This window comes from Budorcas taxicolor, chromosome 22, assembly GCF_023091745.1.
Source record: "Budorcas taxicolor isolate Tak-1 chromosome 22, Takin1.1, whole genome shotgun sequence".
Taxonomy (NCBI): domain Eukaryota; kingdom Metazoa; phylum Chordata; class Mammalia; order Artiodactyla; family Bovidae; genus Budorcas; species Budorcas taxicolor.
The window spans coordinates 20,547,291-20,562,166 of NC_068931.1; the positions used below are offsets into that span (position 1 = coordinate 20,547,291).

The window sequence follows — 14,876 nt, forward strand, 5'->3', positions numbered from 1 at the left end:
GCTGGGTCATATGGTAGCTTTATTCCTAGTTTTTAAAAGTAATCTCCATACTGTTCTCCATATTGGTTGTATCAATTTACATTTCCACCAACAGTGCAAGAGAGTTCCCTTTTCACCACACCTTCTCCAGCATTTATAGTTTGTAGAATTTTGATAACGGCACTGAAACATGCATACTATCATGTAAGAAACGAATCATCAGTCTAGGTTCAATACAGGATACAGGATGCTTGGGGCTGGTGCACTGGGATGACCCAGAGAGATGATATGGGGAGGGTGGTGGGAGCGGGGTTCAGGATTGGGAACTCATGTACACCCGTGGCGGATTCATGTCAATGTATGGCAAAACAATTGTAAAGTAAAAAAAATAAATAAAAAATAAAGAGGAAAAAAAAAAAGGTCATTCTGACTGGCGGGAGTTACTACCTCATTGCAATTTTTATTTGCATTTCTCTAATAATGAGCGATGTTGAGCATCTTTTCATGTATTTATTGGCCATATGTATGTCTTCTTTGGAGAAATGTCTGTTTGGGTCTTTGCCCATTTTTTGATTGGGTTGCTTGTTTTTCTGGTATTGATCTGGCTTATATATTCTGGAAATTAATCCTTTGTCAGTTGCTTCATTTGTGATTATTTTCTCCCATTCTGAGTGCTGCCTTTTCATCTTGCTTACAGTTTTCTTTGCTGTGCAAAAGCTTTTAAGCTTAATTAGGCCCCATTTGCTTATTTATTTTTTTAAATTTCCATTACTTTGGGAGGTGGGTCAAAGAGGATCTTTCTGCAATTGATGTCAAAGAGTGTACTGCCTAACTTATCCTAGGAGAGTTTTACAGTTTCTGACCTTACATTTAGGTCTTTAATCCATTTTGAGATTATTTTTGTGTATGATGTTAGGAAGTGTTCTAATTTCACTCTGTTACATGTAGCTGTCCAGTTTCTCAGCACTTATTGAAGAGGTTGTCTTTTCTGCATTGTATATTTGTGTTTCCTTTATTTAAGATAAGGTGCCCATAGGTGTGTGGGTTTATCTCTGGGATTTCTATCTTGTTCCATTTGATCTATACTTTTGCATTTGTGCTAGTACCATACTGTCTTGATGACTGTACTTTGTAATACAGTCTGAAATCAGGAAGATTGATTTCTCCAGCTCTGTTTTTCTTTCTCAAGATGGCTTTGGCTATTTGGGGTCTTTTGTGATTCCATACAAATTGTAAACTTTTTGGTTCAAGTTCTGAGAAAAATGCCATTGATAATTTGATAGGGATTGTGCTGAATCTGTAGATTGCTTTGGGTAGCATAGTCATTTCCACAATATTGATTCTTCCAATCCAGTAATATGGTATATCTATCTATTTGTGTCATTCTTGATTTCATTGATCAGTGTCTTATAGTTTTCTGCATACAGGTGTTTTGTCTCCTTAGGTAGTTTTATTCCAAGGTATTTTATTCTTTTTGTTGCAGTGGTGAACAGGATTGTTTCCTTATTTTCTCTTTCTGATTTTTCATTTTTAGTATATAGGAATGCAAGGGATTTCTGTATATTAACTTCATATACAGACTTAACTAAATTCATTGATTTGTTGTTATTGTTGTTCAGTCGCTAACTCGTGTCTGGCTTTTTATGATCCCATGGACTGCAGCATGCCAGAGTCCCCTGTCCTTCATTGTCTCCCAGAGTTTGCTCAGATTCATGTCCCCTGAGTCAGTGATGCTATCTGATTATCTTATCCTCTGTTGCCTGCATCTCCTTTTGCCTACAATCTTTCCCAGCATCAGGGTCTTTTCCAACAAGTTGGTTCTTTGCACTAGCTGGGCAAAGTATTGGAGCTCTAGCTTCAGCACCAGTCTGTCCAATGAATATTCAGGGTTGAAATCCTTTAGGATCGACTGGTTTGATCTCCTTGCAGTCCAAGGGACTCTCAATAGTCTTGACCAGCACCACACTTCAAAAGCATCAATTCATTGGTACTCAACCTTCTTTATGGTCCAACTCTCATATCTGTACATGACTACTGGAAAAAGCACAGCTTTGACTATTTGGATCTTTGTTGGAAAAGTGATGTCTTTGCTTTTTAATAGGCTGTCCAGGTTTTTCATAGCTTTTTTCCCAAGGAGCAAGTGTCTTAACTTCATGGCTGCAGTCACCATCTGCAGTGATTTTGGAGCCCAAGAAAATATAATCTGTCACTGCTTTCACTGTTTCCCCTTCAATTTGCCATGAAGTGATGGGACCAGATGCCATGATTGTAGTGTTTTAAATGCTGAGTTTTAAGCCAGCTTTTTCATTCTCCTCTTTCACCTTCATCAAGAGGCTCTTTAGTTCCTCTTCTCTTTCTGCCTTTAGAGTGGTATCATCTGTATATCTGAGGCTGCTGATATTTATCCCGGCAATCTTGATTCCAGCTGAGCTTTATCTAGACTGGCATTTTGTATGCTGTACTCTGCATATAAGCTGTATAAACAGGGTGACAATACATAGCCTGGTTGTACTCCTTTCCTAACTTTGAGCCAGTCTGTTGTTCCATGTCCAATTCTGTTGCTTCTTTACCTGCATACAGGTTTCTCAAGAGAGTTCAAGTAGTCTGGTATTCCCATATCTTTAAGAATTTTTCACAGTTTGTTGTGATCCACACAGTCAAAGGCTTTAGCATAGTCAAAAAGCAGAAGTAGATGTTTTTCTGGAATTCCCTTGCTTCTTCTATGATCCAATGGATGTTGGCAATTTGATCTCTTGCAACTGTTCAGTGTACAAGTCTTGCAATCTTGGTTAAATTTATTGCTAGGTATTTTATTGTTTTGATGCTGTTATAAAGGGAATTGTTTTCTTACTCCTTTTCAGTAGTTCATTACTAGTATATACAAATACAACAGATTTTTGTGCTAAATTCTATTCTGAAACTCTGTTAAATTCATTTATTAGCTCTAACAGCTTTGGTGCAATTAGTTCCAGCAGTTTTTTCTCTTTTTTTTTGCATTCTCTAGGATATTCTCTATATAAAACCATGTCATCTGCTAATGCAGTTTTAATTCTTCCTTTCCAATTTGAGTATGTTTTGTTTCTTTTTCTTACCTAATTTTTCTGTCTATGCCTTCTTAAAAAATAGAAAACTTCCAGTAACATGTTGAACAGAAGTGGCAAAAGTGGGAATATTTGCCTTGTTCTTGATCTTAGAGGGAAGTCTTTCACGACTGAATACGACATTAGTTGTGGGCTTTTCATAGATGTCCCTCATTATGTTGAAGAAGTTTCCTTCTACTCCTATTTTATTATTGTTTTTATCATGGAGTGTCAGATTTTGTCAAATGATTTTTCTCTGTTAACATGATCATATTTTTTATTTTTATTAATATGGTATTTTTATTATGAAATACTTTTAATACGATAAACCACCTGTATGATGAATTCCTGGGCTAAATCCTATTTGATCACGATATATAATTCTTTTAATATGCTGCTGCAATCAGGATATTTTCATCCATATTCACAATGGATTTTGGTCTATAGTTCTCTTGTGATGTCTTTGACTTTGTTTTCAGAATAATGCTGATAAAATGATTCACTCATTTTAATGAGTGAATAAGTATCCCCTCCTTTGCTATATTTTTGGGAAGAGTCTGAAAAAGATTTGTCTTAATTCTTCTCTACTATTTGACACAATTCAGCAGTGAAGCCATTCAATTTTGAGCTTGCTTTTGTTGGGAGCTTTGTGATTACTGGTTTAATCTATTTGCTAACAGGTTTATTCAGATGTTTTACATTTCTTAAGTCAGTTTTGGTACTTTGTGTATTTCTAGGAATGTGTCCATTTCACCTAGGTGTGTTGGCTTTTAGTTGTCTATTCTTTGTCTCAACTGTTATTTTTTACCCCAGGTGGCAGTGGTGTTTTCATTTGGCTTTCAATGTTTTCAAGGAATGTCCTACATACAGCTGCTTCTCTGTCTTGAAAAAGTTTACACGTAGGAAAAACAAAGGCGATCTCCATGTATCAGCCCTTTGGGAAATCCACAGACAGGATGAAACGGATAAACACAACTCCTTGAGAATAAGGTCTGCTTCCTCTGGGACCAGGTACTCACACCTGGAACTCGGCTGTCATATGTAAGACTGCTGCTACGCTGTAGAGAGGAGTAGGGTGAGGATAAATTAAAACTTTGTAAAGTTCTCCTACCATGGTTCAGTGGCCTTTTTCCCAGTTAAGCGTTTGCTTGGTTTCCATAAGTCATTCACCATTTTCCAGAGCTTTGGTAATGTGGGCTCTGACAGTATGTGCCAGGTATTTCAGTGTTTCTGTGGAGGGACAAGCTCCTGGAAGTCCCTATGCTGCCATCTTGCTGACATGCTCCTGACTCATTCATGATGCTAGCATAACTCTAATACCAAAACCTGACAAGGTCATTACCAAAAAAAAAAAAGGACGTTATGCACCAGTATCTCCCAATCAGTGTAATTCATCAAGTTAACAGAATAAGGAAGAAAACACAAGATCATCTCAATAGGTGCAGAAAAAAAAAGATTTGATGAAATTCAACACTCATTACCATAAAGGCTCTCAGCAAATGAGGAGGAAACTTTCTTAACCTGGTAAAGGGCATTTACAGAAAGCCTACATTTAAATCATACTTAATGGTGAAGGACAGTCTGCCTTCCCTGTGACACTGGGAACAAGGTATCAAGTCCACTTTTACCATTTCATCTTACATTGTTAATAGAATCCTACAGAGTACAGTGAAATAAGAAGTAAAAGGCATAAAAAGACTGGAAAGAGAGTAACTGTTATGGACTGAATTGTGCTTCCAGCCCCACCCCACCCCACCGCCCTCAGCAATTCCAATGCAGAAGTCCTAAGCCCCAGTACAGCTCAGAATGCGACTATATTTGAAGACAGGGCCTTTAAAGAGGTATGTGCTATGTGCTTAGTCTCTCAGTCATGTCTGACTCTTTGGGACCCCATGGACTGTAGCTCGCCAAGCTCCTCTGTCCATGGGGATTCTCCAGGCAAGAATACTGGAGTGGGTTGCCATGCCCTCCTCCAGGGGATCTTCCCAACCCAGGGATTGAACCCAAGTCTCCCACACTGCAGATGGATTCTTTACCCTCTGAGCCACAGAGAAGCCCTTTTAAACAGGTAATGAAGGTCAAATGAAGTTATATGGGTGGGCCATAATCCAGTAAGACTCTGTCCTTATAAGAAAAGGGAGACACACCAAGGATGCACATTCACAGCAAACAGGGCATGTGAGGACACACTGAGAAGGCAGCCACGTGCAAACCAAGGAGAGAGGGCTCACGAGGAATGACTGGAAAGGAACACAAGGAAGCTTTCATGAATAATGGAAATGCGCTATTTCTTAACCATGTGGGTATATAGAAGTGTCAAGGTTTATCAAACTGTACTCTTCAGTCCTATGCAATTTTATTGTATAAAAATTAAATCTCAATTAGAATAAAAGAAACGGAAGAAAAACCCATAGTATTCTCGGCTTTCAAGCAGTGCTTTTTAAGACCCCTACTTCACTGACATCTCTGATATTACCAGTCAATCAACATAAGGGCTTTGAAGGGACCAGCGTGTACACTTCTTAAACCACTAAATCATTGTAGGCACTGAGGTCAAAGATCTCATTGATTACATCCTTGTGGAAAAATAGGGCAAGGACACAGAAAAGAAAACTAATACATATACAGTTGACCTTTGAACAACATGGGGGTTAATCCAAGTATAACTTAGAGGTGGCCCTCCGTACAGGCAGTTCTTCCACATTTACAGATTCAATCAACCAAAGACTGTGTAGAATTGCAGTATTTACTACTGAAAGGATTCCACACATAAGGGGATTCTGGCAGCTCAGCCCTGAGTAGTTTAAGGGTCAACTGTAATATATTAATTCATTAAACAAATACATTATGAGCACTACCATGTGTTAAGCAACATTCAAGAAGACGTGGAAACAACGGTGAACATAAGGAGTGCTTATATTCTATTGGGAAAAGACACAAAACATACATGATAAGTAAGTAAATTATGTAGTATTTTGAGATACTTCTATTGCAGAGGATAGGCAATGTAGAGCCTCTGGCTTAAAAGACTATTCAATACATAGCAACTTCATCTCTGAATGTTGGTCTCTTGCAGTTGAATTTCTTTTCCGAGTGGGCTAGGCAGGATGATTTAATATATGTGGTGAGGTTTATTCATAGCTTTGCAGTATGCTTGTCTTCTGTGTTCTGATGATCAAAGTATCAAGTTTTAACAAATCTGTTACCTCAGACTATTGGGAACCAGGAGTAAGATATTATGGCATTCTTTCTAATGATTAGACATATAATAATAATGCTAATACTAAAAGAAACATAAATAAATGCTCCTTAGGGGCAAGATGGAAATTGTTTCTGTACTTTAGATAATCCCACTTACTTATTTTTTAAAATCAGGACCTCTATATTAATCTAACATGGATTGCAAAGAACACAGATCATTGCAAGCCAGGGCTTACTTAGAGGGAGAACTAGGAACTTCAGAGATTATTCTTCACTTGGGATTATTCCTTCACTTCCAGTAAAAGAAAACTGTGTTTGGGAGTCTCTCAGGGAGTCTCAACCAGTGACAGCTGTTGTATATTATGTAAACTAGAAAACTTGAGAGACAAAATGCAGGGCATGGTCAATATCATCAGGTAAATCCAACTTACTCTAGGTTCAGTTCAGTTCAGTTGCTCAGTCCTGTCCAACTCTTTGCAACCCCATGGAATGTAGCACACCAGGCCTCCCTGTCTATCATCAACTCTCAGAGCTTGCTCAAACTCATGACCATTGAGTCAGTGATGCCATCCAACCATCTCATCCTCTGTTGTCCCCTTCTCTTCCTGCCTTAAATCTTTCCCAGCATCAGGGTCTTTTCCAAGGAGTCAGTTCTTTGCATCAGGTGGCCAAAGTATTGGAGATTCAGCCTCAGCATCAGTCCTTCCAACAAACATTCAAGACTGATTTCCTTTAGGATGGACTGGTTGGGTCTTCTTGCAGTCCAAGGGCCTCTCAAGAGTCTTTCCCAACACCACAGTTCAAAAGCATCAATTCGTTGGCACTCAGCTTTCTTTATAGTCCAAGTCTCACATCTGTACATGACTACTGGAAAAACCATAGCTGTGACTAGATGGACCTTTGTTAGCAAAGTAATGTCTCTGATTTTAAATATGTCGTCCAGGTTTGTCATATCTTTTCTTCCAAGGAGCAAGTATCTTTTTTTTTTTTTAATTTTTATTTTTACTTTATTTTGCTTTATAATACTATATTGGTTTTGCCATACATTGACATGAATCAGCCACGGGTGTACATCCGTGTACAAGTTCCCAGTCCTGAACCCCCCTCCCACCTTCCACCCCATATCATCCCTCTGGGTCATCCCCGTGCACCAGCCCCAAGCATTCTGTATCCCGTATTGAACACAGACTGGTGATTCGTTTCTTACATGATAGTATACATGTTTCAATGCCATTCTCCCACATCATCCCACCCTCTCCCTCTCCCACAGAGTCCAAAAGTCCGTTCTATACATCTGTGTCTCTTTTGCTGTCTCGCAAACAGGGTTATCATTACCATCTTTCTAAATTCCATATATATGTGTTAGTATACTGTATTGGTGTTTTTCTTTCTGGCTTACTTCACTCTGTATAATTGGCTCCAGTTTCATCCACCTCATTAGAACGGATTCAAATGTATTCTTTTTAATGGCTGAGTAATACTCCATTGTGTGTATGTACCACAGCTTTCTTATCCATTCATCTGCTGATGGACATCTAGGTTGTTTCCATGTCCTGGCTATTATAAACAGTGCTGTGATGAACATTGGGGTACACGTGTCTCTTTCAATTCTGGTGTGTATGCCCAGCAGTGGGATTGCTGGGTCATAAGGCAATTCTATTTGCAATTTTTTAAGGAATCTCCACACTGTTCTCCATAGTGGCTGTACTAGTTTGCATTCCCACCAACAGTGTAAGAGGGTTCCCTTTTCTCCACCCCCTCTCCAGCATTTATTGCTTGCAGACTTCTGGATTGCAGCCATTCTGACTGGTGTGAAATGTGCCTCATTGTGGTCTTGACTTGCATTTCTCAGATAATGAGTGATGTTGAGCATCTTTTCATGTTGCGCAGGTTTGTCACATCTTTTCCTCCAAGGAGCAAGCATCTTTTAATTTCACGGCTGCAGTCACCATCTGCAGTGATTTTGGAGCCTGCCAAAAATAAAGTCTGTCACTGTTTCCATTGTTTCCCATCTATTTGCCATGAAGTAAGTGAGGGGACTGGACAGCATGATCTTAGGTTTTTGAATGCTGAGTTTTAAGCCAGCTTTTTCACTCTCCTCTTTCACCTTCATCAAGAGGCTTTTTAGTTTCTCTTTACTTTCTGCCATGAGGGTGGTGTCTGTCATCTGCATATCTGAGGATACTGATATTCCTCCTGGCAATCTTGATTCCAGCTTGTGCTTCATCCAGCCCAGCATTTCGCATGATGTACTCTACATATACGTTAAATAAGCAGGGTGACAAAATACAGCCTTGATGTACTCCTTTCCCAGTTCTGAGCCAGTCCATCGTTTAATGTCTGGTTCTAACTGTTGCTTCTTGACCTGCATACCAACTTCTCAGGAGGCAGGTAAGGTGTGCTGGTATTCCCATCTCTTGAAGAATTTTCCACAGTTGGTTGTGATCTACACAGTTAAAGGGTTTGGTGTAATCAATAAAGCAGAAGTAGATGTTTTTCTGGTATTCTCCTGATTTTTCAAACTGCCAGAACTGGGTCTGAGTGTCTCCTGTGGAGGTATGGGTCAATAGTGGCCTGCCGTAGGGACAGGGGCTCTGGGTGCAGCTACCTGGGTCACACAGCCTGTGGCATAAGCCCTCTTGGAGGAGGTGGCCATTAACCCCACCATAGAACCACCAAGCAGACAACCCAAAAACTACAGAACAATTATGCCAAAGAAATTCTTGTACTATTAAGGAAGTTCTAGGACCCACAACAGATTTCTCAACCTGCGGATCTGGCAAAGGGACTGAGAACCTCCAGGGAATTTGACTTTGGAGGCCAGTGGGATTTGATTACAGAACTTACACAGGACTGGGGAAACAGACTCTTGGAGGGCACAAACAAAACCTTGTGCACAGCAGGACCAGCAGAAAGGAGCAGCGACCCCATAAGAGACTAAATGAGACTTGCCTGTGAGTGTCCAGGAGTCTCTGGGGGAGGCATGGGTCAGTGGTGGCCTGCTGCAGGGTCAGGGGCACTGAGTGAGGCAGTGGGAACATGGGACTTTTGAAGGAGGGTGCCATTATCTTCATTACCTCCACCATAGTTTGGTCTCAGGTCAAACAGGGAGGGAACACAGCTCTGCCCATCAACAGAAAATTGGATTAAAGATTTAGAACAAGACCCATTAGAACAAGACCCAGTTTCCTCCAGTCAGTCTCTCCCAATAGGAAGCGTCCATAAGCCTCTTATCCATATCAGTTAGAGGACATACAGAATGTAAACCACAGTCGCTCTACATTCAGTCTTTCTCAAACTCTCTCAAAGTGTTAAGGGGAGTGAGAAACTGATGACAGAGAAACAAACAGGAGCTAGCTCTAAGTGTGGTACTGGGCTTTGGGATGGCTTTCCAGCCTGACTCAGGAGTGAGAATCAGTGATTGTTCAGGAAGGAGAGGGTCTAGGCAAGCTAGGAAAGAATAAAAACACTGCTCAGCAGGGAGGAAAAAAGAAGAAGGAAGAGTGGGTATTTTTAAATTTATGATTTTGGCTTAAAAGTTCTTTTTCTTAAATTATCATTTTTTTTAAAGTGGAAGATAATTGCTTTACAATATTGTGTTGGCCTCTGCCAGCTTAAAAGTTCTTGATTCAAGTTTGGATTTTCCTTAGTAAGTCTCCTTGTTCCACAGAGCTCAATAAAGGCAACTAAGAACATTCCAAGCACTGATGATTGAAAAACAATTTACATCTCAAGCATAATTCTGACAATACTGTACTGTACTGGTATTTTCACAATCACAAGGTTATTTCTTGAGATAAGAATCAGGCCGTTTTTTTTTAATGTGTTTGGTATTAATAAAGTTGACAGAATGGTGAGGCGGATAGAAGAGGTAAGGGAGTAAGAGACTGATAATAAAGATTAATGGTCCTGCAGTAAATGTCCTATGTAGTACTTAATGATTAAAGGACAACAAAAGTAACAAAGGATATGAAACAGAAGAATAACATGTTTAAAAATTCAGACATGCTAAAGCGGGGAAAGCAATTAAGGAGATGCTAAACCAAGCAGTATAACTTAGGCAATTAGTGTTAGGTCATTGGCCTTATGCTAAACGGGGTGTCTGATCCTGCTACAGCACACCTTGGGAAAGTCTGTCTCTCACTGCAAATGCCAGTGCAATAACCTTGCCCTGTACTGTGATCTGTGTGTACCACCAGCCCTGCAATGGGCAGTACAGCTCCAAGGGGCAACTTCAGCTCCTCAGTGATCAGCTATACCATCATTTTGCTTTTCTTTCCATATTAGAATAAAAGAAGGGAAACATACAAGACAGCATTTCTTGCGAGTAGAAGAAAAAGTTAATAATTGCTGTGAATACCTTGAAGCAGAATACTTTTAAAAAGATGAAAAATTTTCTATTTTTCTCACTATAATGCAATAAATCCTCCCCCATGACCCCTCAAAAAAGGGGGAAGGAAAAAAAGAGTAATGAGAAAAATAAAAGCATGAGTGTACTGTGCCTGGAAAACTGCAGAATCGTAACAGCTTTTTCTTGGTTAAATTGATTGGTCTAGTAACATTATAAAATGACTATTAGGATTCATTGTGCACAACAGAAAGTGCTGAAATGTCAGCAGACTACACAGCAAAAAGTAATGGGTTCTGAATCCCGTTAGTCAAAAATGATTTTGTTTCAAATTAGAAATTGATTTTTTTTTTGGTGGGGGGCGGTACGGCACAAGCCCTTTGTAGACTTCCGGCTTCTGTAGCTGGGCCTGGGAGAGATTAACCTCCACAGCAGGGCTGGCCTGATGACACCTTTCTCAAAGTGCCTTTTCAATTGCAGCTTTTTAATGTTGCTGTGGTCTCAGCCAATAACACAAGTTATTTGTCCCTTTGCTATTACACTAAATTTTTCTCATATTGCTATTTTATTTCAGTGCTGACACACATCACAAGTTTGTTGTCAGTTTAACAGAAGACTATGTTGAGCCTTGCAGTGTAACCGCCACAGCGATTTTGACTGGTTCTCCACTCTCCAAAGTGCAGTGACTAAGAACAGAAGAAGCCAAAAGTAAGAATGTCCCATCTCTGAGGGACGACTAATAGACAAAGTAGACAAGACTCCATCTCAGATACAAAGTCTCCTCAGTTTCATTTCTGTTTCTGGTAGCAAAGTCTAAAAAGACAAGAGTTGGTCTAAATTGTCCTAAAACAGTAGAGGTCTGTAGAACTTTTGTCCTATATCAAACGAAATGTACCTTTGCTCTTTTTTCAAATTGTGGATAGTCTCTCTTCTGAAACTTGGACCAATTACCTTCTTTTAATTATCTGGGAGAGGACTAAATGGTTTCTAGATTAATTATAATTAAAACCAAAAACGTGACAAAGCTGCCAGTTGATGAGGAAAGGCAGAGAGTAGTATACCTATAAGATCTCATAAAAGTAAAGTATTTTCACTCAGTGGTGCCTGACTCTTTGCAACCCCATGGACTGGAGTTCTTCTGTCCATGAAATTCTCCAGACTAGAAGATTGGAGTGGGTTGCCATTTCCTTTTCCAGGGGATCTTCCCAACCTAGGGATTGAACCTGGGTCTTCTAAATTGCAAGTAGATTCTTTACCATCTGAGCCACCAGGGAAGCCCCAGGAAGATCTCATAAAGCACTGTCCAATTCTCAAATAGATGTGAGAGTGACTTGAGAGATTATGAGAAATTGGTTGGTTAACACTAGCAGTGGACAGTGCTAGCTAGCCCAGTAAAAAGAGGTAAACAAGGAGGAAATCGAGGTTAATGGTTGTGAACAGGCAAGAAAGATGTCTGGGAAAGAGGAGTAAACAGAAGTGGGCTCTGAGACCTTTTGGGGCCCTTTGCTTTCTTCTGACCAATGAAGCTCAGACTTGTTCCATTCTGTCCCAGAGTCCTTCCTTTAATGATTCCAGGAGAGATTAAACCAAAAGCCACTTCAGAAACAACTGGGATATGAAATTAAATTAAACTGCTTCACTTAATATTCCATATAGTTATTTATAACTGATTTCTCTTAAAATATCTACCACATATAAAGTAGAAAGAATTACTGGTACTTCAAAGACTGCTAGGCAATACTTACGAGGTTCTGTTTTAGCCACAATGACTTCTCTTCCACCCTCCTCATATTTCCAGTTAATTGAGGATTAATGGCAGTTGTTAGAGTTTACTTTCCCAGCAAAGATTTATGTTCAATTTCTGGTCCTCTTTATTCGTTTTAAGTATTATTTTGTGTCTATGACCATGCTAAAGCTGAAACTCCAATACTTTGGCCACCTCATGTGAAGAGTTGACTCATTGGAAAAGACCCTGATGCTGGGAGGGATTGGGGGCATGAGAAGGGGACGACAGAGGATGAGATGGCTGGATGGCATCACCAACTCGATGGACATGAGTTTGAGTAAGCTCTGGGAGTTGGTGATGGACAGGGAGGCCTGGCATGCTGCGATTCATGGGGTCGCAAAGAATCAGACATGACTGAGCGACTGAACTGAACTGATGACCATATTTACTGCTGAATAATTCTTACAGTTAGCTGCTTGCAAAAAGAGGGACACATTAGATAGTTTCTCATGAGTATTCTAAAAGAACTGTTGATGCAATTCACTGATCCAGAAGACGTGTTACCTGTGGCCTTGCAGGTGCATGTTGGTTTGTAACACGTTTAACTCTTGCTCCAGGGTTACAGGAAACCATCTGGAGTTGATGGCTAGCAACCACTAGCAACCTGGCCCCCAAAGCTTCCCCTTTTGCTACTGCAGATGCTGAGCTCACCTCTTTGGGATCGACATGCATCTTTCTTCTGACTGGTCCATAGGGCACCATCTTTCATCTGTGACTGAAACCCAACTGTCTTCTTATCCCTTCTACTTGCTCCACTGTTAGTGGAGCCTTGGCACTTTTTGCTGGATGGTGATGTTCCAAGTGTCCAGTCATCACACTCTGACTTCAACAAACTGAAAAGAATAAACATGAATGAGCTATAGAGGGCACAGAAGGGGGAATGGATCACAAAAAAAGCATATAAATTCAGCATGAGTTGAAATGCAATTCATGGCAGTAGAAACTTTTTCTTATTTTTTTATTGATATATAATTTAAAAATTTTACTGAAGACCTGTTGTGTGTCCTGCCAAAACAATTCTGGAGTTGTGGTTTTTATCCTCAAAAGTTTATATTTGGAGTTGGGGAAATAAGCGTCAGACTCATGAAACTGCTAACAAAGCCACAGACTATGACTGAGAACCAGAGTATCTGTAGAAATAAAAAGTGTGCTAAAACAAGACTTGCATAACTAAAATGTTTCTGAGTACTAAAAATGAACATAAGGGATTAAAATATCACCAGTTTGCTTCAAAATGCATTTGTGTTTCTCGTTTTCGATTGTTATGGTATTTATTATGTACTCAGAGTATATGAGGAATAGTACTATAATGCATGTGAGAGAACTGGTCTCTGTCCTCATATAATTTCATTATAAAGTCAACAAGGCAAATACGGAGTAAAAGAAATTTTAATGAAAATAAACACACATGCATACATTTTTCTCTCTTGTGAAATATGCTCCCAGCATTAGCACAATTCCTCTTGGAACATTTTACTTTTTAGAGAGAAGTGTTATAATGGTGTTATAATCTCTTACTATTCTACCAGTGCCTTCCTTCTAATTGAAGCTCACCACAATCTCGTGATCCTTTCGTTTTGTCTTGCCTACGACCATAAACAATGTGAAAATTAAAATGAAGAAAAATAATTTATTCAAAGAGTAATATTCTGAAAACTAGAATATTTAAACTTCCCAGAAAGAGAGGCAATCTCTAGACTAGAACAAGTTGATGGAGTATTACTGGATCCATTACGAATCCCATGAGGCCCTTGTCCAGGATTCAAATCACATAAACCTGTCAGAGTCACTGGGTTTGTTTTGTGTGGATCAGAAATTTTAGTAATGTTTGCTCACACCATAATTTATTAATAAAAGTCAATACATTATATAGCTTTATGTTCAGAGTGGTATGAAGAAACTAAAACTGTTAACAGTGTGGTTTTATATGGGCATAAAGCAGTGTATTAAATTTAGGAGCTTAAATTTTTTTTTACCAGAACCCAAGGGTCACTTTTCCTTATTGACCTGACAATGGACGTGTATCTTAGCTCATAAAACTTCTTTTCATGTGGCAGGAAGATAGGGAGAATAAAACTACATCATTGTGAATGTAAGATAAATTTACCTCAACCCAGAAGTCCCAAATCCTGGCAAATTCAACAACTACATCTCTACTTGTTCTTACAGAAAAGTTAACATCACCAAGACTACTGGATTCCCCCAAGGCATACATTCTCAGGTCACTCACGCTCCCAATACCAGCCAGTGTTGATCATTCCCAGTACGGAATCCTCCCTTCCATTTTACACAGAGGTTTGTCTGTATCTTTATTCCAAATCCCATCCTAGGAACCTGGATTCTAATTTCTCTGAAATAAAGATGACTATACAAAAATTTTCTTCTTTCATTTGCATTTACTTCCAAATTTACCCATCTACTATTCTTCTATTAACATCTCTGAAGAGGGGGCTTCCCTGGTGGTTCAGTGGTAAAGAATTGG

General features: G+C 39.4%; 1 protein-coding gene across 1 annotated transcript in view; it reads right to left on the reverse strand.

Annotated features, from left to right (window-relative positions):
- Nucleotides 1-14,876, reverse strand: part of KIAA1328 (KIAA1328 ortholog) — a 443,695-nt gene that overhangs the window by 83,421 nt on the left and 345,398 nt on the right. Inside the window, exon 9 of the mRNA XM_052660503.1 lies at nucleotides 13,046-13,227. Coding sequence (XP_052516463.1) covers nucleotides 13,046-13,227 — 182 coding nt within the window. The remainder of the gene's footprint in view (nucleotides 1-13,045; nucleotides 13,228-14,876) is intronic.